At 37.0% G+C, this 24,328-nt stretch overlaps 1 protein-coding gene across 3 annotated transcripts; it reads right to left on the minus strand.

Annotated features, from left to right (window-relative positions):
* Positions 1-173: 173 nt before the first annotated feature.
* On the minus strand, positions 174-23,153 carry RWDD1 (RWD domain containing 1). Of its 3 annotated transcripts, XM_031667477.1 has the most exons (9): positions 22,438-22,681; positions 21,103-21,230; positions 19,917-20,030; positions 13,063-13,128; positions 8,605-8,735; positions 4,489-4,632; positions 3,044-3,176; positions 2,499-2,561; positions 174-468 (listed from the first exon to the last, which is right to left on the minus strand). In XM_031667477.1, exons 6-9 carry the CDS (start codon positions 4,612-4,614, stop codon positions 347-349), a joined length of 444 nt encoding a protein of 147 aa, XP_031523337.1. In that variant the 5' UTR covers positions 4,615-4,632; positions 8,605-8,735; positions 13,063-13,128; positions 19,917-20,030; positions 21,103-21,230; positions 22,438-22,681; the 3' UTR covers positions 174-346. The 3 variants fall into 3 exon arrangements, with proteins under 3 accessions (XP_031523337.1, XP_031523338.1, XP_003919517.2); XM_031667478.1 differs by lacking the exon at positions 21,103-21,230; XM_003919468.5 differs by lacking the exons at positions 19,917-20,030; positions 21,103-21,230 and having other exon boundaries at positions 22,438-23,153.
* Between the last annotated feature and the right edge of the window lie 1,175 nt (positions 23,154-24,328).

Below are 24,328 nucleotides of genomic sequence, written 5' to 3' on the forward strand. Positions count from 1 at the left end.
GCCACAGTCTCCAGCACAGAAATTCCAAGTTACTCCAATTTCCTGTGTATAAACTCGCTCATGTGCACAGCACCAGCCTACCTTCAAGTCTTGGTGTTATAGGCAGGTTCTCTCTCAATATTAGGTGATTTTAAATACGTAACCTTGTGCTCACCAGTAAGAAGCCTTGAACATTTTATATTTGAAATTTTAAGGTCAGTTTATTAAGTTCAATGATGAAAGCTATCAGAAGAATATTCTCCTGAAAATAATTTTTTCTTAGAAAAAAAGAAAGGAAAACAAAACCCTCTGAGCATAGCCACAGATGCTGTGGCAGTCAAGCCTCTCTGCAGATGGGGACAGTTCATTAGTCAGCTGAGTCACTCTCCGGGTCAGCAGGATTATAGTCTGGATCATCTTCATCATCCTCCAGCTCCAAGTCATCCATTTCTTGGAACAAAGACTCATCTACCTCCACGTTGTTTCCAGCTGGAAAAAAAAAAATCACCTTTAGTCTTATACTCAGAAATAAAAGATACAACTCATTGGCACTATCAAACCGAAATCTCTAAATATGCATGTGAGGTAGGAGTGATGAAATCCCAAACTATAATTACTACATATCATACCAAAAGTGATTTGTATTGGTCAGTAGAGACTCTGAAATTTTAAGAGCAACTTCATGTTTCCAGTTCATAATCTAAAAATCCAGTTATTAAAAAAAGCTTACTAGAATTTATAATGTAGCATGTTATAAGTTGAAGACAAGGATGATATGTTCTCATGGTTATAGAAAATTATCACTGACCATGGGACCTGTATGAGGAGTTATGTCTTCCAGTAGTGGCAGATAAGCATTGTTAAAGCTCAGCCATACTTGTTAATTAATTGATTTGATTTGATCTTCATTCTCACCCAGTTCCCCTTTTAACCAATGGTATGCCTTCAGTTACAATGTCTAAAGCCTATAGGAAACAATACCCAGGCTCTGCATTAAACATCTTCACTCTTCAGTGTGTCTGAAGTAGATAATACAATTAAGTCCTGGCCAAAGAATAACCGGCTCTGTCTAGGAGACATAGCAAAGGCATCATGGAGTAAATGAAGTCTGAAATATCTTCATGATAAATTTGAATGCACCAAGAAGAAAAGGAGCCAGGAGGAAGCAATTTTAGGTAGAAGTATATGCAAAGGGAGAGAGAAAATATAAGACCTTGAATAATTCTAACTGGAAGATGAAATTCCTGAGAAAAAACACCTGAAAGTAACATAGATGAAGGCCAGACTGAGAAAGACTGTGTAGGTCATTCTCTCCCTATAAGCAGTGGAAACCATCAAAGGATTTTAAGGAGAGAAATTTTATGATTAAATGTGGGTTTTAGAAATACCATCTCACAGGGAGTGACTACAGAATAGATAATGGCACTAGAAGGAGGAAGAGATTTAGGGAAATAATTTAAGAAGCTACCACAAAAATCCAGGTGAAAATGACAAAACATTTAAATCAGAAAAGGAAAAGGTATCAAAAACTTTAAAATGTTGCCTGTCAGTAAAGGCCTAGCTTAGATTAGAAAGCATTTAGCAGTAAGCTGTATCAATACTGCCTCTTAACCTTCTTCAGCAGGTAATTCAGAACAAGGCTGAAAGGCCAGAAGCTAAAGGATTCCCAACTGGCAAGACAGACACAACAAAAGGTTAACGAAGTACAGAACTCTAGAGTGCTATCAGAGGTGTGACTGGGTATGGAGCCCAGTTTAAGAAAACACATGTAGGCCATAAGCTCCCAAGGGGAGAGAACTGGCCCATACTGTACTCTGCTGTATCCTCAGTGGCCAGGACAGTGCAATAAATATTTCTGAATGAATGGATGATGGATAGATGGAAGAGAAGAGGATAGGTGGTAGGATAAAAGCACAAGGGACTAGATGCTCCAAATACATTAAGAGTCATATGAAAGGCTGGTGAGAGGGAATGCTAGACGTTAAACATCAGGTTTTTACAAGCTCCATGACAGACCATGGAATAGTTTTCACAGATCTGTGATACTAGAAATTTGAAGAAAACAGGTCACCTGAGTCACAATAACCTGGTTTACTAGTTGTGAGGATAGTGTGATCATCATTGTTTATCTATTTCTATCTTTGATATTGCTTAAGTTATCAAAAAATTTAAAATATATGTTGCTATAGAATTACAACATTCATTTCAAATGTATAAATTGGTCAACCACTAGAATTTATTCTCCAAAATGTATTTTTTAACAGCCTTGGGAGGAAAAATGTACAATAAATAAAGTTCAGTTTGATTTTCATGGTTCAAAATTAAAGAGACTACATTATATATATGTGGAATTATTATTATTATTATTTTTTTAATAGTCAGGGTTTCACTATGTTGCCCAGTCTGGTCTCAAACTCCTGGGCTCAAGCAATCCTCCTGCCTTGGCTCTCCAAAATGCTGGGATTACAGGTTTGAGCTACTGTGCTCATCCTACATGTGGAATTCTAATATTATCTTACCATCCTCCAAGAACTGGATATCAGATGTGTCAAGATTATGATCCGTTTCAAATAGTTGTTTCCCTTAAAAAAAAAAAAGTATGTTTAATTCAAATGGCATAGTTTTTCTCCATTTTCACTACGACACTTAGAAAGCAAGTTTGAAAACCTCTTTTTTCTGTGAATTTCAATAAATTTCTGAATGTATTCAGTAGCTGAGTGGCATATGAAACGTATCTGCATTAAAATGGAACAAGTGAAAACTCAGTCTGCCTTAGGGTACTAGAAAAACAAATGGGTTTCACTCTGCTACTTCTAAGACATGATCCTGAATGTCCTCCTATCATAGGATCTAGCAATTATAACACTTATATCAAAGATAAGCCATAAACATTAATTACAAATTATGAGTAGAGAAATATCATCTGGTAGATATGTTTTCTCTTTTTGTCCTAGATGCCTATGTATATTATTTTCTTACAGAAATCTGACCAAATGATCCTCTTGCTATGTAAAAAATGATACAGGAGGGTTTAGGAAGAACAGGAATGTCAGGGGAATCATACCACTTAATTTATTTTTTCCTGCTTGTTCTTCTTCTTTCATCCTTTTCTTTTTAATTTCCAAGAGTTCTGCATCAAACTTGGCCTTCCAATTTAAGAAATTCTCAATTGTAACTGGAGTACCATGGAATAATTGCTTAGAAAATAAAAAAAAAAAAAAGTCACCAGATTAATGAAACAGCAGTTTAACAAATAAATCCTAATAGTATCTTCTAAATAAATAAACATAACCCCTTATAAGAAAAACAGAAAAATTAATGTTTGAATTTTTGAAATATTTAAACTGATTTCTGCCTGCAGTGGCTACTCTCACTGGTTTTGACAACATACTTTGGAGTAGTCCTTTTTTTTTTTACTTATTACAAAAAACAAAGATAATATGCAATGTATTCACTGTATTTACCACCATAGCTATTCATTGTTAAGAAGAAAAGTTGTTGCTGTCTGATATGGTTTGGCTGTGTCCCCACCCAAATCTCAACTTGAATTTATCTCCCAGAATTTCCATGTGTTGTACGAGGGACCCAGGGGGAGGTAACTGAATCATGGGGGCCTGTCTTTCCTGTGCTATTCTCATGATAGTGAATAAATCTCATGAGATCTGATGGGTTGTCAGGGGTTTCTGCTTTTGCTTTTTCCTCATTTTTCTCTTGCCACCGCCATGTAAGAAGTGCCTTTCACCTCCCACCATGATTCTGAGGCCTCCCCAGCCATGTGGAACTGTAAGTCCAATTAAACTTCTTTTTGTTCCCAGTTTTGGGTATGTCTTTATCAGCAGCATGAAAACGAACTATTACACTGTCAATAATGACATGTTTTGAATACACATCAATTTCTAATACTAAATCATTGCTTTGTCACTTTATTTCAAAATATGAGGGTTTCTTTACATTTAGTAACTATTTAATTCACTGTAGTATAGGGGATTTATAATTCTAAACTCTATACCAAGCTTGTCCAACCCATAGCCAGAGAGCCACATGCAGCCCAGGACAGCTTTGAATGTGGCACAACACAAATTCGTAAACTGTCTTAAAACATGTTTTTTTCTGCAATTTTTTTTTTAGCTCATCAGCTATTGTTAGTGTATTTTATGAATGGCCCAAGACAATGCTTCTTCCAATGTGGCTCAGGGAAGCCAAAATATTGGACACCACTGGCTCTATACCATAGGTGAAATCTTTATACTTCTTGGTCTTATCTGCATGAGTTTTACTAACTTTTACTGATTATCATTCATTACTCGCACTATGCCACCAACCAAATGAAGGACTTCTACAATTTTACTCTTAGTAAAACTTTACTAAAATTTACTTTTATTTATTTTTGTGATTTCCAAAAAAAAAAAAAAAAATGCTGCTATTGATCAAAAAAACCCTCAAAACCCAACCAAGCAACCAAAAACCGATTTAAGAAATAATAAAAGAAAACAAGGCTTTTAAATATACCTTTTCAGCTTCTTCTGCTTCTTTTTCTTTTTGTTTCTTTTCTTCTTCTCTTCTAGTTTTTATCTGATCTACTATTTCATTCAATTTTTCTTGCACAGCTGTCACTAGAGTAAAAATCATCACCATACCAAGATTTTCTTCAGCCTATGTAACGCAAAAACGTGATGAGGAATAAACTCTCAGAAAAATAAAAGTCTATACATTTATAATGATTACTAATTTGGTTATACCCTACGTTCATACAGTTCAATAAAAGATCATTTAAGTGAGCATATATATAAATAATAATATCTTATTTAAAAAGTCATGTAAATGTGCCATATCCAACCTGAAACAGATACTGTATTTCAGCAAATTCTGTTTAATAATCATATAGGTAAAATTCAGAAAACTGTTTCCTCTAGTAACTAGCAACATCCTTTCTCCAGCATGTTTTCAGTATTTTAGATCTTTCTATTTTAAGAGCTGTGACAATGAACTGCATTTTGAGGCCAGACTGATTTCTAAAATAATAGAATAATAAAGAATGTAAGAAATACTGTAGTTTATCTATATCAACCTTTTTTTCTTTAGATTTGAAATGGTTTAAAACCAAATATAAAAGCATCTCAAACTCATGAAAAGGATATAACTCAAAAGGCTATTAGGAAGTTGGTCATTTGAAGGCAGAAAAAAGTAACAAGATAGGGTTCCAATGAAGAAGACAAAAATAATTTCAAAATATACTAGCCAGAATCTCAGTGCTAGAAGCAGAGATTACTAAACATTTCTTTGACAGGGCTGGCCTCAGCAGTATCTGAATAGGTATTGCATCTCCTGGGCCCTCTAAGTACTAGGCTTCAAGCTAGCTCCTACAATGCAATTCATTGGGGCTTCTCTGTGGTGTTTCTATGCTAACCATCCTATATCTATGACTAAACAAACTTCTCCTGAGTGACAAACCCATATTAAAACTGACTATTTTGGGGCAGTGACTTGATGTCCCACCGTCATCTCAACACAAAACCATCATCTTCTCCTCAAAACTTATTCCTGGATGATCAATCTCCGCAAATCACACAACCACCCACCCAGCCTGAACATCCCCATCCCATCATAAGCTCCATCACTGCTACTGATCTATTCTTAAAAGTCATTTAAGTCTGTCCATCAACACTGTTATAAGCCTAGCCTGGAGTACCAACATTTTCAGCTTGGAATACAAGAAACTCCTAACTGGTCTTCTTAAAAGCTATGATCTTAAAACCTAACATCAACCTCCCCTGACCACTCAATACATACATACGTAAACACACACACACACACACACACACACACACACACAGAGAGAGAGTCACAGAGAGAACTAATCAATTTATAAACTGAAGCACCACAAAACTGATCTAGTCAGTCTCTTGCTTAAAACCCCTTCATAGCTTTGCAAACCAATCAGGACCAAATCCATATTTTGTGAACAGTTTAGAAGACCCTTCAAAGAAGACAGTAGCCTCTTTAGTTACGCCACTTATCACCACTAACTTCAAATCCTAAGTTCAATAAATTTTGTGTGACTAGAAGTTCTAGGAGAAATAATCAATCACTTGCTCTCTCTCACCTCAATATCCTTTAACAAGTTTGTTCGTCTACCCTGAAATTCTTCTACTCTATTTCCTGGCCAACTCTTCCTACAGCTCTCAGCTACGCCTGGAAGCTTCTCTAGAACTTTGTGTATGTCAACCCATATAATCTTATATTTCATAAGATTCCATCATAGCATTTTTCATACAGAATGGTTTCCAATTTGCTAATCCACACTGTTCACTAGAGAAAAAAAAATTCAATGAGACTAGGGATGGTGTCTTTCTTGTTCACTCAACCTAATGACACATTTCAATAACAAAACTTTCATATCCAATAAAAGTAGGATATCTTTTAGAAAAGTTAAGTATTCCAATAGAAAAGCAAAAAAATAATCATTCACATGGAAACTGGACAACTCAGAAGTCATACTAGTTCCACATCACTAGTATTTTTAAAATGCAAATTATAATTACATTCCATTTTCACCTTGTCATCATTTTATGTCCAAATGAAAATATCTGGTATTAGCAGATGTGGGAAAACAGATACCACAATGACTACAGTGAGATCATAAATTGGCACAACCATTTTGAAGGCCAAGTTAGCAGTATGTATGAAATTATTAAGTATGCATTCCCTTTAATCCAGCAATCCTACTTCCAGGAAACACTGAACTAGTATACTCATCAGCAATTCTTTCTTTTCATTTATTCAACAAACATTTGAGTGTCTATTATGTGCCAGGCACTAGGAGTACAAAAGAGAACCTGCTCTAAGGACTTCCAAGTAGTGATACATAAGAATGCTGAAAGAATTATATACTAATTCTTAATTATATGTTAATTATATATCAGGCAAAAATGAGAGACAACTGTAAATTGTTTTAGAAAAAGAGTAATTACATATACATACAATGAGATTCTATACAATAACCAAACATAATGACTCATATATGTTTAACTGAAAAGATGCTCACATATATTATGTGAAAAAGAGGATGTTATAAAACATTACACATAAAATGATCTAACTTGGATGGGAGAGGGGGACTATGTATATAAGCATAAGGAAAAAAAGTCTCACACTAGATCACACCAAAATGTTAATAGACAATTAATTATACATGGTGGGTACAATTAATAATAATCTTTATTTTCTTCTTCTTCATGATTTTTTGTATCTTCTGAGTTTCTGTAATATGAATTTATTATTTTGATACCAGAAAATTATAACAATTATTTTCTGGAAAACAAAGGACAAATATTCCCTGAACACACCTGAGGCTCAGGAAGGTGTCAAAGAAATCAAAACAGCCTTTTTGAAAAGAGACAGTTTGAGTACAAACAAAATATTAAAAACATGGAAAAATTCACTTAGACTATATAATTTACATTAAGGTGTGACTGACTGAATATAGCATAACCATCCCAGGTTCTCTGCAATGTTTTAGAAGATGTTTGAAGAGCTGGGCAAGGTGATTTATGCCTGTAATCCCCGCACTTTGGTAGGCTGAGGCAAAAGGATCACTTGAGCCCAGAAGTTCAAGGCTGCATGAGCCATGATCATGTCACTGCCCTACAGCCTGGGTGACAGAGCAAGACTCTGTCTCCAAAAAAATAAAAATATAAAAAAAAAGATGTTAAAATTAGCATAACTTTATGCTAGGTCACAAGGTGAATAGGGTCCAAGATCAGCAAAAATTCCTATCTGATACATCTTCTTTCACTCCTCATTGTACAACAGCTCCAGATATTTTTATAACATCAACATTTTGGTGACCACTGGTCTTTAGAATACGTAAGTCATGTCTAAGGTGGAGATATGTTTTCTGTCAATTCTTCTTAAACAAATAAAGGTAGAACTTCTGACTTTAAGATAGTGGTATAAGAATTTTACCCCCCTCCCTACTCTCTGCTCTGAAGAGCCCCATGAAAACTCTACCCAGGCATGAGTATATTTTAAATACCTGCCAAGCCCAGATTATGGGTAGCCTATCCCACAATAAAATTAATCCAGTAAAACGTTTTTTAATATCCATTTTTATTTCCACACAAGCCTCCCCTCATAAAGGGGTCATAAGCCATTACTATTGTTTGTAAGCTTCGGGAGGAGGAGAGATGGGAGAAAAAAATCAATCGCTAGTACTTCTTTCAGACTATAGGCAACTAGCGTGTAACAAGTCAGAGAGGGAAGAAGTTTTAATTTTTTAAAAAAGTTGAAAATTGTAGCTACATATGGGACTAGGCATTCTAAAAACCAAATCAAAACATTGTTTACAACTTAAAGTACCCATTGGACTTTTTATCACTCATGACATGAGCGAAAAAGCCATGGGGCTGACTGAGTTTCAAGCAGGGGCACTGGGACAAACTCTATTACTCAAATCTTAAAGGGACAGTAGGAAACAAAAATAAAGATGCTCTGTGATTATGTATCATGAATTCTGCTTGGCCAATGTACTATTTACACAATAGCATTTTCTAACTCTTGAAATTAATATGTAATATTTAAGGCCAACAAATGCTGCTACAAAACATAAAATTATTATTTCCTTACCTGTAATGCTAGTAATTTTAAAATGTCTGAGACATCATTATCTTCTAGGTTTTCCTGGGAGAATATTTCATAAAGGGGAGCTTCATCTGGGTATTTTTCACTGTATGTAAACTTGAGGGTAGTCTGGACAGCTAAGACATAAGATAAGAGTTTGATGTCAATACCTTCAAAATATACAGGTAGATATCTTTGTTGAATCAGTAAAAAGTAGCACAACAGATTTTCCTATGAAGAAAAAGGTAAGAGACCAGATGGATAATCACTAATGTAAACAACACATACCACAAAGAGATAAGTGAAACAAATCATGGGATTACCAAAAATCACACTTACACATGAAGCACATTTACCACTTACTGGTATTTTACCAGACTGCATGTCTGAGAAAGAGGATGAATAAACACCACTCATTAAAAACTTTCCTAAGATAAACAAAAGGCACTGAATACAACACATTTTTAAAAACTACTACCGTATGCTGATTTTCAGCCTCTACCAGAGCCAGTTCCTACCTGCAGAAGATCTGGCTGTAGCCCTGGAATCTATATTTAAATCCACACAATGTCAGCAGGGCTAATTAGTGGCTGGATGGCACCATTTTGACCTCGACAGTATAAAAGGTTGTATGGGAAACTTTTAACCTAATTCATCTAGATATTCTCACTCACTCTTTAAGACTGTGTCAATTTACGGATCTCACACTTGTACGGAAGTAAAACTCCTATGGGCATGTCAGTGCAAGGTGCCTCTCTGCAGCGCAGGCCACTGAGTTCTCAATTCCACCAGGCAGTCTGCGACTAAGCAGTAGTACGAAACATTTTCTGTTAAGACTTTTTATTACAATGATCTTTTTCCCAGAGTGCCATCTTTTGTGTAACTCACATTTTATATGATTAAAACCTACTGATTTTGATGAAGCAATACAAATTTATACTGCTCTTCATGGACGGGGAAAAAAACCACCTTAAAATTTGCAGGTTTGATATTTTATTTTTCATGTTATGATATTAACAAGGAATTTTATGAACCAAAAATTGCAAACGATTATGTGTTAGACGTCAGTAAGAAACAGTAGTATCTTCTGGCATTTTCCTTTCTTCTTTTATTAGCACATTTTTAGTTTTATTGCTGCAACAAGATTTTTTTTTTTCATTTTATTTCTTCCCCAGCTTTCTTGAGGTATACTCAACAAATAAAAATTGCATATATTTAAGCTGTACAATGTGATGTTTTGATATACATATATATTGTGAAATGATTATCAGAACCAAGCTAATTAACATCACCTCACATGATTATGATTTGTGTGTGTGTGTGTGGTGAGAACACTTAAGATCACCTCTTTTAGTAAACTTCAAGTATACAATACAGTATTATCTATAATTAATTACAGTCATATGTTGTACATTAGATCCCCAAACTTACTCATCTTGCATAACTGAACCTTTGTACCCTTTGGCCAACATCTCACCATTCCTATTACCTCCCAGACTTTAAACAATCAATGCATTAAAGAAGAAATTTAAAGGGAATTTTAAAAATATCTTGAGACAAAGGAAAATGGAACATGGCCAGGCGCTGGGGTTCATGCCTGTAATCTCAGTACTTTGGACAGTCAAAGTAGAAGGATGATTGCAAGTCAGAAGTTCAAGACCAGCCTGGGCAAGAGAGTGAGACCTCGTGCCTACAAAAAATTAAAAAATTGAGCTGGGAATGGTAGCACGTGCCTGTAGTTCTTGCTATTTGGGAGGCTGAAGGTGGAAGAACTGCTTGAGCTCAGGAGTTGGAGGCTGCAGTGAGCTAACAGAGCACCATGGCACTCTAGCCTGGGCAACAGAGTGGGACCCTTGTCTCTAAAAAACATTTAAAATTTTAAAAATTAAAAAAAAAAGAAAATGGAAACACATCATACCAAAACTTATGGGTTGAAGCAAAAGCTGTTCTAAGAGGAAAGTTAATAGCAATAAATGCCTACATCAAATAAAAATAAAGTTCTGAAGAAACAATTTAACATGCCCCTCAAAGAACTAGAAAAAGAAAAAATGGCATGAAATCAGCACAAGGAAGAAAATAATAAAAATCAGAACAGAAATAAACGAAATACATTAGAAAAACAATAGAAAAAATCTAACAAAACAGCTAGACTAGAAAAAAGGGAGAGGACTAAAATAAATAAAATCATACATGAAAGAAGATATTTTATAACTGATATCAGGGATGGGGAGATACTAGTTATAGGATAAAAGGTTTAAGACAAGATGAGTAACTTCAGGTCTACTGTAGTGCATTATTATTACAGCTAACAATAATGTACTGTATACTTAAAAATTGCCAAGAGATTAGATATTAAACGTTCTCACCAAAAAATTAAAAAGTAAATTTAAAAAATAAAGTTTATCATTGTGGCAAATTAGTTTCTTCCTCTTTTCTATCAACAGAATTTTATACTTGATTTGTTTCACGTGCATTATATCCTGAGAATATTCTTTAACACTTAGTGTACATAGTTAAAAATTAATTTTCACCATGCAGGTATATTAAAATGCATTTAACCATTTAAAAAACTAAGTTTTTTTTTTTTAAAGTAACATTTACTGATTCTAGTATAAGTAAAAGACATTCAGTAGAGAAAAGTTAGGAATAAAATAAGGGAAAAATAAAATCACAAATAATCCCATTATCAGGAAGAAATCGCTATGTCCATTTTGGTATATTTTAAGTATCTTAAAAATATTTCATAAAACTACATTTTTTTATCTGCATATATCTACATTTTAGACAAAATTTTATTTATAGATGGATGAAATTTTGCTTAAAATGTACATATTCATATATGAATATAAAATCTCAAAAATGAGAATACTTCCAAGTCTTTATGCAATACCATCATATTTCCACTTTATGTCACTGTTTATTAGTTAAGAAAGAAACAATAATATTACAAACATCCTTGTATGTATTATTTTGTATTATGATACTGTGCTTAGAATAGATACCCATAAATACAGTAGTCATTGTATCAAAGAATATGAACATTTTCAAAGTCTCCTGCTTCATGAGTCCAATAGTTCTCCTGAATATGTGTATTGATTCATATTCCAAAGAGCATAATGCTATCTGCCAATACTAATAATTTACTGGATATATTATTTCAGCTTGCATTTTTAATTACCTGTGAGATCGTTCTTTTAATGCTACCTTTAGATTGTACATCAATGCCCTTTGCCCACTTTCCTACTAGTTTGTTCACTAAAAAGGAGTTTTCGGGAAAAAAAAGTACAACGCAGGATTTAGTTTCAAAGAAATAATTTTGAAAGTATGGAGGATAATGCACTGAGTATACTTATTTCATAGAGCTATTACTAGCTCCTAATAAAGCTATTACTCAGAATATGGGAGCTCTCACAAGACATTTTTATATTTTAGTTTTTCATTTCAGCATAACCTTAAAGAAAATTTTATTTGGATTATTTACCCATGAGCATCACCGCACCATTCTGGAACCTACAGTGGCATCATATGAAGCCCAAATCATGCCACTGGCTTATTTACAAAGGAAAATTTTAAATGGTTTGAAGAGCAGTCAGTATAGTATTTATTTCATGCTTTACAGCATTATAGAAAATTTTTTAGATACCAATCTGCAAAAGCATATTGGTTATCAATTTGGTAGTAAATAAATGTATTCAATATCCTTTTAATTCAGATTTCAATAACGTGTGAATGCAAACCTCATTTTCAAGTACACTAAACAGATTTGGAGTTATCAAGCAATACCATAGAAGTTGGCTATTAACGACTGCTCCTGGCAGAATTTAGGTTTCTAGCTTCAAAGGGGGGAAAAATGTGTAGGGTTGTTAGTTTCAATTTACATAACCTTTTTATCAAATTATCAACTAACGTGACTAAAAATAGAAATAAACTTCAGATACCATTCCCCCAAACAACTCCAAATTTAATTTATTTAATTTTAATTTATTGGTTTTTATAGTTATATTATTTCAAAAGAAAGAGACAGAAACCTGCAGATAGGTGTATATCTAGCCCCATTTATAACAGCAAATGTCCAGTGAACAATCTAAATGTTCAGAGAAGAACAGCCGTGAAAAAATAAGTCACTCAAAGGAACCACATAACCACTGAAATATGTTTGCACGCAAAGTATTGCGTTGAACAAAAGTCTCCTACCTTTTCTCCATCTGCTATATTATTAATATTACTATTTCACTTTTAAAAACTAAGCTTATTGTGCCAGACTATATTTCATTAATTTCCTCTCTATTTCCCTAGAAATCATGTTCACACAGTAAATTCTGACTAGAAATATACAACATTCATAGTAGATTCGTAACAGCCCCTTAGCACCTCCACACTGGCAATATCCAGCATAATGCCTACAGAATGAGTGAAATTCCTGAGAAGCTTAGAAAAACCACAAGTATTTTTTATGAGACTTACTTTCATCATTTTCTCCAGCCTCAGATGTCACAGTAATGGTGAAGCTGGGTGGATTTTCTGATAATACTGCAAGAAAATACACACAGAAGTTATTGAAATGCCTTCTAAGGCAGATGCTTTTCCTTATTAGCAAATTATCAGTCCTGGAAACTGGTCCCTACACTATATTTCCATTTCCACAAATACAGACTAAACAGAACACTGAAATGATAAAATTACCGTCAACTTTATATTTAAATGCAGGGTTGTCTTTAATCTGGAAAGAAATAACTATTTTGTAGTTATATTATTTTAATATAATATAACTATATTATATTATATATAATAATATATAATATTTTTAATATATTTATATATAATATATAATATTTTTTATATATTTTTATATATAAAATATATATAAGTTTTACCAAGTCAACTAAAATAATTAAGTAGTTTACCTTTTATTTTAAAATCTCCACCTATACATGGAAAATTACATTTTTAAAAAAATCCCAAACATAATGGCAAAGAGCTTCACGTTTCCCACCTGAAACTACCCACTGATATTCATGTTTCACTGATTTTTATACTTATGTATTGTGAGATATAACTCAGAATCTCCCTAACAAACAGCAAATACTTATTTGTTAAAATTAGTGTCTTCTTGCTGTCATTCTCTACCACATCATCTCTAAAACCAAACTTTCTTTCACACATGCTTACTAAGCCTCTACCATCTTTCACAGAATTATAAATCAATTAACTATGAATGTAAACATCAGATTGCACGTAATTTACTCAGCAAGACGAAACATGTAAAGCAACATTTATATAAATAACAAAGTTTTGTATGTCATTTTATAGCCTATTGTCTATCTAATACTAATCTGTTTATTATCTATTCCTCAACAAGAACGCTGTAACAACTCTATGAGAGCTCCTAGATCAGTATCTGGCAGTATCTAGAAACTCAATTAATATTGCCCCAATAAAAGAACTAAATGAATAGAATGAAAGGAGGAAAAACAGCAACGAAGAAAACTTGTACTCAGAACCATCTGAAAAGTAAACAAGGAAACTTCAAGCCACCAGGAATGGCTGCTAAGCCTATGAAAAAAGCCTATGCCTCATTCGCTGTCCAGGAAGCACTGGTACCTGTTAAGGCTGGCAGCAGCTCTGCAGGCTTTTTCAGAAATGAAAGAGCAATAGATCACTGAAGAAGCAATCATGGAAACTATTCAACTTTTCCTACCTGGGAACTTTCTAAAGCCATTATAAATATATACTATCAACAGTATTTTCTGGCTGGGCACAGTGGCTCATGCCTATAATCCCAGCACTTTGGGAGGCCGAGGTGGGCGGATCACTTGAAGCCAGGAGTTCGAGACCAGCCTGGCCAACATGGTGAAACCTCATCGATATTAAAAACAAAAAATAGCCAGGCATGGTGGCGCATGGCTGTAATCCCAGCTACTCCAGAGGCTGAGGCACAGGAATTTCTTGAACCTGGGAGGCAGAGGCTGCACTGAGCCAAGATTGTGCCACTGCACTGCAGCCTGGGCGACAGAGCAAGATTCTGCCTCAAAAAAAATAAATAAATAAATAAATAAAAAACCCCAAACCAATTATTTTCAAGATAGATGTCTTCATTTTAATTGAATTTAAGGTACTTTAAGAAATGATGAACACCTGTGATTACTAGAAAAATGTCAGATAAAAGACTCAGGAAATTCATATTTTAATAGGTCTTGGGGAGTCCAGCCCATGCTGAAAAAAGTTTCAGCCCACCGAAAGGTTATTATAATAGAGCCATAATATAGTTGGCCTCGTCTATATTTTAACAAATACATGTAAAATATAGTTGATGTATTTCATTCTTATTTCCTTTCATGACCAACTTTAGCAAGTCATGAAATATAAACACTGCAACTATAGAAATAAGGGATCAGCCCAATGACATTCCAACTTATTACCACTTTCTAGAACTCCCTGAAGCTATAGGTCAGGGGTAACCAATACTCAATTACAACAGGTAATATTTATTGAGCATCACTTTGTGCTTGTGCTATGCTATGCATTTACACGAAAATCCTGTACTTCTAGCACAAAACCATGATTTATACTATTACTATAATTCACTAAATTTTCAATGCCATCAAGTATGAGATACACTTTACGTACCACTAAGAAAGAAAAATAAGCTGCCAACTAAACCGACATGTAACTGATTATAAGACGAGTCCATATTTCAGAGATGTTAAATGTAAAATATGTCTTAAAAATAATTAAATGTGGCCAGGTGCCGTGGCTCAAGCTTGTAATCCCAGCACTTTGGGAGGCCGAGATGGGCGGATCACGAGGTCAGGAGATCGAGACCATCCTGGCTAACATGGTGAAACCCCGGCTCTACTAAAAAAATACAAAAAACTAGCCGGGTGAGGTGGCGGGCGCCTGTAGTCCCAGCTACTCGGGGAGGCTGAGACAGGAGAATGGCATAAACCCGGGAAGCGGAGCTTGCAGTGAGCTGAGATCTGGCCACTGCACCCCAGCCTGGGCGACAGAGCAAGACTCTGTCTCAAAAAATAAAAATAAAAAATAATTAAATATACTATCACCCCAATTTTACAGATGTGGAAACTAAGATACAGCGCTTTTAAATAATTTGTCCAAGGTTATCAGGTAGTAACTGAACAAACAGAAGGAACTATATAGAGCATGATTTAAAAAGAAAACATATTTCCAGCTGAGAAATTCCAAGGAAGTCATTTGAGCTAGGCTGTGAATCATGAGTGGCATACTGGCAAGCAGAGATGGAGAAGGGAAATGCACTTGAGGGCACCATGGAAGCAAGGACCTAATGGTGGGAAAGCTAAAGATATATATACGGAATAAGAAATTATTCCGTTTGCTGAACTTTTATGTGAGTGAAGAAAACTAGGTGAAAATACAGTTGAAAGTTTAGTTGTACACAATCTTTTTTTAGCAATAATCTGATCAGAATTGTTCTCAAAACATAGGAAGACAAATCTAACAACAGCGCATAAAATGAAAGGAGGGAAACGACTACAGGCAGTATGAAACTAGGTCACTATTGTGATAATCCAGGCAAAGGTAATGAGGTCCTGAACTAGGACGGCAGCAATGGGAATAGCAGGAAACGGTGGTGATGATATTTTAAGTTGGCAGGCTGCAGGCTGAGCATGTGATGCAACTGACAAAAATGAGTAATAACAAAAAAAATCAGATATGATATATTTTAATGACACTTCAGGACTTTCAGTTAGAAGTGTTGAACATGCAATCAGAAATGGGCGAATGGTGGTAAAGAGAGCTGGGCTTTAATTCAATTTGGGATCATCTACACAGAGGTGATAGCTAAAGCCATTAGACTAAATGAGATCATCAGAAATGTAACACAAAGAAAAAAAGCCAACATAAGCTTTGTAAGGAATCCTCAATTTGGAGAACAAAGTAAGAGGAAGTAATAACAAACTCAAGAGGTAACAGTGTTATGAAAATCAACGGAAGTGAGTTTCAAGAGCAGGTGAAGAATGATTCTCCTCATTCTACCCCATCCTGCCCACTGTCTCTTGTCAGTTTCCTAGCAAGCAGATTTCATCACATTGTTACCTGCTTACAGCAGCAGTTCCCTATCCATATACAGTGTGTTGGAATGAGTTGTGAGAAAGGGGTAGAATCACAGCCAGCATGCTAAAAAATACGCATAACTCAGTCTATTTCATTTGTGAAGTCACCCCACCTATTAGAATCTGAGTCTGATGTGGCAGTGTCTACAATATGCACTATATGGTCTGTGTGGGAATAAAATGGGCAATGAACTATTGCCCTGTCAGATCACATCTAAGTCCCTGACAAAGCCCTCTGTGATGTGGCCCCTGCTTATTGGTCAAGTCTCATTTTCCATAACTCTCACTTCTCACTTCATGTTCTAACAATACCCAAATAACTTGTCCTTTGAACATATTCTGATCCCTCAGAGTCCTGCTTCTGCATATGTGCGTCCCAGGCTGGAATACCCTTTCCCTAGTCTCATTTACTTGTTAACTTGTCATTACACCTAAATTTTCCAAAACAACTCAGACCATCTCCTCTCCCTAAATGTATCTGATGTCTGTTTCCCCAAGCTGAGATCCTAAAAAAATGCATATAGTAAATATCTGGTAAATGAGGAAACCAAAAAATATGGGAATGTTAGCAAGAATATCAGTGAACTGCCAGACCTGGGGAGCCAGATAGAACAGGGAGGCAAGATGGACCAGAAAGAAACTGATGAACTATCAATCCATGAGAAATCATGAGATGCATGTTCAATAAAAGCATGGGAACAAAAGAACTAAAGTGTACAAAGGTTATGGGAAGGAGTAATTTTCAGGGGCCAAAATGTTAGAGATGGCATTTTCAAGGTGTGGCAATGCCCATGTGCAGCTAAAAAAAAGTGGAAATCAAAATCATTAGTGGAAAGAAACAAGAAATTATGAAGCCATATTAGTGGAAAAATCAACTAAGATGGTATTTCTAGTAAAGAGTATCATCTGTTTGTTTTACAATTATAAGGTATTTTCACTCACATTATTTCTCATTAAACAGATACAGAGACTAAGGCTTGGAGAGGCTAAGTGATTTGTCCAAGGACACTACATAAAGTTGCCACTAGAGAGAAAAAATGTGAAGCAAGTACAGCAAAGAAAAAAGATTTTGGGAAGTACTGCTAAAAGTCCCCCAATATCCACTCTCCCCTTATTTAAGTTATGCCACTTTTAACTTAGCATACTGACTACCCAGAATAAAGACTACATTTCCCAGTTTCATTTCCAGCTAGCCCTCACCAAATGACTAAGTTCCCACTAAAAAGATGGAAGTAGATATGCCCTCTGACAGTTTCCAGGAAATTTCCTTAAGAAACTTGCCTTCTCTCACTTCTCTCTGTTCTTCTTCCTTCCTTTATTCATCCTACTTCCTGGAAAGGGAATGTTACCATCTTGGCCATGAGTGTAAGACTACATCTTAGGGATGACAGAGAGCTACATTAGAAGATGGGTCCCTGAGGAGTTCTTGAAATAGAGCTGCCACAACTCTCTTGCATGTGCAAGAGCACATAAGCAAGAGCAAAATAAGTTTTTACCTTTTTAAAAACCAATGTTATTGGGGGTTTTCTGTCACAGCTGAATCTAATCCTATTAAAATAAGTATTTTTTAAAAACAGAAAAAGGGATATTTCAAAGTTGGGCAGTAACTAAAATAGGGATGGGAAAGTTACTTAATTGAATTCACAGAAATAGATAATTCCTAAGTTCTGATAAAAGACTAATCCCATTACCATGCATTACTGTGAGTTAGGGTAAGTAGAAGAAAGATTAGTCTTCAATAAGGATGCCAGACTTCCACCACTGTAAGTAATTCAAAATACTTTTGAGGGCCGGGCATGGTGACTCATGCTAGCACATGATGACTCAATCCTAGCACTTTGGGAGGCTGAAGTGGGTGGATCACTTGAGGCCAGGAGTTCAAGACCAGCCTGGGAACATAGCGAGACCCCAGTCTCTCCTAAAAATACAAAAATTAGCCAGGCATGGTGGCACATATCTGTAATCCCTACTACTTGGGAGGGTGAGGCAGGAGAATTGCTTGAACCTGGGAGGTGGCAGTTGCAGTGACCCAAGATGGTACCACTGCACTCTAGCCTGGGTGACAAAGGGAGACTCTCTAAAAAAAAAGAAAAAAATTGAGAAAAAGAGTAAGCTGGGCCAGATGCAGTGGCTCACACCTATAATCCCAGCCCTTTGGGAGTCAGAGGTGGGAGACTTCCTTGAGGCCAAGAGTTCAAGACTAGCCCGGGCAACAGAGCAAGACCTCTGCTGATACAAAAAAATGCAAAAATTAGCCAGACATGGTACTGCGAGCCTGTAATCCCAGCTACCCTGGAGGCTGAGGTGGGAAGATCACTTGAGTCCAGAGGTCCATGGCTCCAGTGAGCTGACTGGGGCACTGTGCTTCAGCCTGGGTGACAGAGTGAGACCTTGTCTCAAAAAGGAGAGGGAGAGGGGAGAGGGGAGAGAGGAGGGGAGAGGAGGGGAGAAGAGAGGAGAGGGGAAGGAAAGGAAAGGGTAAGGAAAGGAAAGGGGAAGAAAGGAAGGAAGGAGAGAAAGAAAGGAAAAAAAGAAAAAGAAAAGAAAGAGAAAGAAAAAAGAAAGGAAAGAAAGAAAGAAAAGAAAAGAAGAAAGAAAAGAAAGAAAGAAAGAAAAGAAAGAAAGAAAAAGAAAGAAAGAAAGGGAAAGAAAGAAAGAGAGGAGAGAAGGAAGGAGGGAAGGAAGGGAAGGAAGGGAAGGAAGGGAAGGAAGGGAAGGAAGGAAAGGAAGGAAAGGAAGGAAGGAAGAAAGTTAGCTGTTGGCCATAGAGGAAGGGCAGAGAGACGTTAGGGGACAGATGGTGGTGAAACTGATAGAATTAAAGATTTGTCAAAAACAGGGATAAAGAGGTAGAAGCTAAAAGGTACATTAAGAGATACACAAATCACCTTTAGTTTCCACAAAATATGAGAGAGCCCATATTAAAATAAGCACCTCTGGTTGTTAGGGAGTGTCTGACCTTTCAAAAAGTATGACTTAGAACAAACTGCTTTTACAAGATGACTTCTTACCTATCTCAAGATACAATTATAACTGTCAAATGTGAATGGCTGCTGCTTAGAGGTACTGATAAAGAAATACAGGATTATGTACTCCTCTTTGTAAGGCAAACAGAATTAAGGAAACTTGGCTTTTGGTTAACCTGATGCCAACAAATTTGTTTCAATAAAACTCCCCACAGCCAGAGATTTCAATACATAAATTGAAATAACCAAATTCTACTACCTTAGCAGGACCTTGTCAAGTGAAGAACTACTGAAGGAGAATGTGGTATCAGGAGAGTCCATTTATATTTTGGAAGACTAGTTGTTAGGAGGGTTGGATCAATGTGCAATCAAGCTACAGGATAGGCAAAAAGAAGAAATTGTATTATGATTTGTTATAACCACAACAAATGCAACACTGGACCAAAAGTACTTTGCAAATAGTCAAAGCAATTAATTCTGAGGTTACGCTAAATCTATGTGCCTACGTCTATGGGCTGGACTGTGCCTCTTCAGCATTCACATGGGGTTACGTGTACTTAACAAATGCTTCTTTGTCAGGCACTCAGTCATCCATTTAAAAAAAAAAAAAAGTATATTTCCTTCATCAATAGCACTGAGTATTAACCAAATTTAATAATTAAATGTGATTCAAAATGAAGTTACAAAACCTCATTTAGTGTTCCTTGGCCAACTGACACAAGCAAGATCTCTTTCTTAACCCTGGCATGAGAATACAAAAGTATGGAATCATAAATACAAAAGAAGGCTTTAAAACAGCAAATCTTGCAAATCTGCAAGATTTTAAAAGATCAGACATGGAAACATTTTATTTCAAAATCCTCTGCCTTTTCCCCAAGAGGTTTCATAAAGAACTTGATCACTAGGAAGGCAACGTTCCCTAAGAACTATAAATAAAGACATCTCATTTTAATTTATTTATTGCAAAGCTTGTAGAACTGTTGACAGGAGTTACAGACAGATGGCTTATCTGATAGTGCAGAATACCTGAATGCACCAAAAGATTCATCAATTGTCTTTTATTACCCTGGCTCAGAATCCTCAAGCACTTGGGCATCTGATAAGAATTTCACATAGTGAACTATACCAGAGCTGTCAGGGCCTAGTACAATTTGAAATACCCACAAGATTATTTCAGGGTTAAAAACAAAAAAAAGGTATCAGTTTTATAAATGCTTATATGCATAGGATTTAGTGAGGGATAGCTTATGTCCAAAGAAATGAAAAGAATAGCATATCCTGCTTTCTTGACTCCGCCTACAGTGTTCATATCTGTTATGTTTCCAAAGTTCTGGAAATGACCAAACATGATTAAGAATATATCCAACAACTGACCCTATATTCTATTTTAGACACAGACATATAAGCAAGGATAGAGAAGGGAGCCAGACTCCATACACACTCACCCAGTTAATGACACTCTCAAACCCCTCTTCACTCATCCCCTTAACATCCTCACAGCACAGATGTACTGCTGGTGAGAGAGAACATGAACAGGACTGGAGCTATACAGGGATAGCTGAGAGACATCTGCCTGTTGGCAAAGCAGAACAAAATTTGCTACCATTGCAAGCAGTGATCAAAAGGTGGAACCAAGAAAACTAAGCTAAACGATGAAAGGGGGAGGGGTTGGAGTTTATGAGTTAAAGTAATATACCTTCCACAATAAATTCTGACTATCAACCATAGGCAACACTCAAAGGAAAGGATGGCGAATGTAAATGCACACACCTAGTTTCTACTCACTCATATTGGCTTTATTTGGCCACTTCTCAAATCTCAGAGGAGCCATATTGATATAGTTATGTAGCATTTTTATAATCATCCGAAGCATGGCTTAATAGAGAAATCTCATCCTCTAAATTATACCTAATGAAATTCTCATTACAATATTTTACATTAGCCCAACCTATCAAGTAATCTTCTGCTCTCCCCAATCTCAGTTGGAGCTGAATCCCAAGTCCCATATGTCTGGAAGGTGAAAGAACAGGCAAGCGTTCCGGACGTAACTCTTAGTACCAGCCCTGCCGCTAACTCGCTGGCGGACAGTCCAGAGCAAGCCACTTAGCTTTCCCGAGCCCCCAAGACCTTGGCTTGTAGCAGGATCCCCAGGCTAGATGATGTCTAACCTCCCTTCCAATCTAACAACCTATGAATTTATAGCGGAACGAAAATTTGGGCCACATTATCCATTAGGCATTCTGCTGAATGCTAGATTTTTTTTTTTTTTTCGTAAGAAAAGAAACCCGACAGACTTCAGGGACTATACTACTCTCAAAACCTATCTGAGTAACTGAGAACAGTACTCTGAATCCCATAAACTAAAACGGCATCGTATGAAAAACAGTTTCTACCTTAATAAAGGTGAAAATGTGAAAACTAACATCCTTGCAGCTGTGGAAAAACGAATCTCACTTGGAGTATCTTTTCTCTTAACGTATTATAAATCTTAGGTTGCTGTAGGTTACACAGAAACCAAAGTAACCCCGACTCAATTTTCAGGCCTGACACCTTCCAGCATCACCTGGACTTTTAGATTTCAGGGACAAGCAGAGAAGGGGGAAAAAGTCACTGGGTTGCTGGTAAGTGACTGAAGAACTTGAGAAGAGTGGAGGGCAAGGTGGCCACGCGGCCTCACGGTCCCCTTCTCCACCCCAGCCTAGGAGGCCCAGAGCTGCGGCGGCTCCTGCCCGTCCCACTCCACCTTGGGGCGGCTGCACGCTTGCGGCCGCGGAAGTCACCTGTGAAGGAGTCAGGGTAGATGGACTCCAGAGCCTCCAGCTCGTTGCGCTGCTCCTCGCCGTAATCTGTCATCGTGGCCCTTGCTCTTGCCCATGGATTGCCCAGACACCTAGGCGGCGCGCAGCAGCCCAGACAGCTGCAGCGCCGGGAGAGCGGGCGGCGGCCAGGCGGGCGCAGGCGCAGAGTCCCCGGCTGGAAGGCCCAGGGCCCAAAGCCAGACCCGGCCTGCTTAGCTACAGTTAAGCGCCGGCCTCCGCCTGCTCTCTACTTCCAAGTTCGACTAGTTCTGCCTGGCCAGGGGGGCACTGATTTGCTGCCTGTCCCACACTCGCTCGGGACTTGCTGGGACGGTGCGCGCGGTCTGGCATTTGCTAAGGACACCTACAGCCGGCTGCTGGGCTTTGCAGGCCCTGAGCCTTAGAAGCTTCTCAGCGCGGCATCCTCGCTCGATGAGTCTGGGCTGAAAGGCCGGCATCGTGCGCCAGGGAAAGATAGCGTCGCTGGTAGCCGAGACTGGGCGACGGGCATCGGGTGCCTTCACCTTTTCTGGTTTCCCATTTGACCCTGTGGCGTAGGTGCTGCGGTCTTGCTACCTAGTGTGGACTAGTGGGGGTCAGGAGATTTCTGCGCTTCTTGAACTCCGTATTGCGTGGCGTCCCACGGGAGTTGGACGAGGGGCTGGGACCAGGGTAGATTCCACTGGGCGGGGGAACAAAAGCTCTGCACTGCCTTGAATGAGCACGGAAGGGTCGGCCTAACTGCTTAATAAGTCGGGGTGGATCCGGGGGGGAGAAATAGACCCTAGGTCCGGCTTCTCGGTTCAGATCTTTAGGTTTAACTTGTGAATTTGTGAAATGAACGCGGCTTGACGTTTTATAGATCTCAAGATGTCCGTGACTGTGTATTTGTGAATTGGTGAGAGGAATGTCGATCTCAGTAATAACAGTTTTAATATGCAATTAAAAATTGCAGTACCCCAAGAAATATTGAGAACCTTTAATTTGGTAATACCACTTCCAAGAATAAACTTGAGCAAGTAGCATGCATCTGTGATCTCCAAGGTCATTGCAGCAATTACAAAGAAAATTTTCAAAGTGCCATGATGGCAAAAGCTAAGAAAATGGCTAAATAAACATGGTTAACTTTATGAAAAGAATATTAAACAACTGTGGTAACAATAATAAAGGATCCCATGTTCCTTTATTATAATATTGTGCAAAGTCGAAAAAATGGGAAATTTTAAGAAAATACTCAAAAGCTGTTCCCCACTTTATTTCTCTTTGTTTTGATTTCTCTGTATTAAAGCTGGTTTCACTTGTATAGTGGGAGGAACACTTTTTAAACGAAAGCTTCCTAATGAAGCCTCTGAAGTTTTCTCTTGTTGAAATGGTGATGTCCCATGGACCAGAAGGCACCTTGATCTTTTATTGAGGAGTGCTGCTTACCTATGACAGAGGAACGCTTTGGTACTCATTATGTGTTTACGGTATTAAGGGTTGATTTCAGGCGTTCTTTTAAACTTTAAGGAAAAGAGTGGAGTCTCCTAACTATGATGAGAATCAAATAAAATACATAAAGTAACTTTGCAATTATAAGTTTCTCATTTTTTTTTTTGGATCGCTTCAGTTCAGAGGAATTATAATGATTTGTTATAAGGAAAGAGCTGCCAGAGGAAACAGCTAGTGCATAAGTCCTAAGGGGGGTGTCAAGGCTGATTTTTGGCTACAAGAACTGGAAAGATGAAGTTCTGTTTCCGAAATAAGTGAGGAAGACAGAATCAAATTTGGCAAGGAAGATGGCATTACATCTTTAAATGACTCCTAGATCAAAGAAAATCAAGCAAAATTAAGTTTTTTTCTCCTAACAGAATAATAAAAACAACCTACCAAA

Source organism: Papio anubis, chromosome 6 (assembly GCF_008728515.1).
Source record: "Papio anubis isolate 15944 chromosome 6, Panubis1.0, whole genome shotgun sequence".
NCBI classification, from domain to species: domain Eukaryota; kingdom Metazoa; phylum Chordata; class Mammalia; order Primates; family Cercopithecidae; genus Papio; species Papio anubis.

What these genes read in the sequence shown, in the direction of transcription:
- RWDD1 (XM_003919468.5), bottom strand. Translation starts at nt 22,510, where the DNA reads ATGACAGATTACGGCGAGGAGCAGCGCAACGAGCTGGAGGCTCTGGAG. An exon ending in AAGCAGAAGAAGCTGAAAAG is followed by an intron (nt 3,177 to 4,488) that starts GTATATTTAAAA and finishes TTATTTTCTAAG; the next exon opens with CAATTATTCCATGGTACTCC. An exon ending in TATCCAGTTCTTGGAGGATG is followed by an intron (nt 469 to 2,498) that starts GTAAGATAATAT and finishes TTTTTTTTCCAG; the next exon opens with CTGGAAACAACGTGGAGGTA.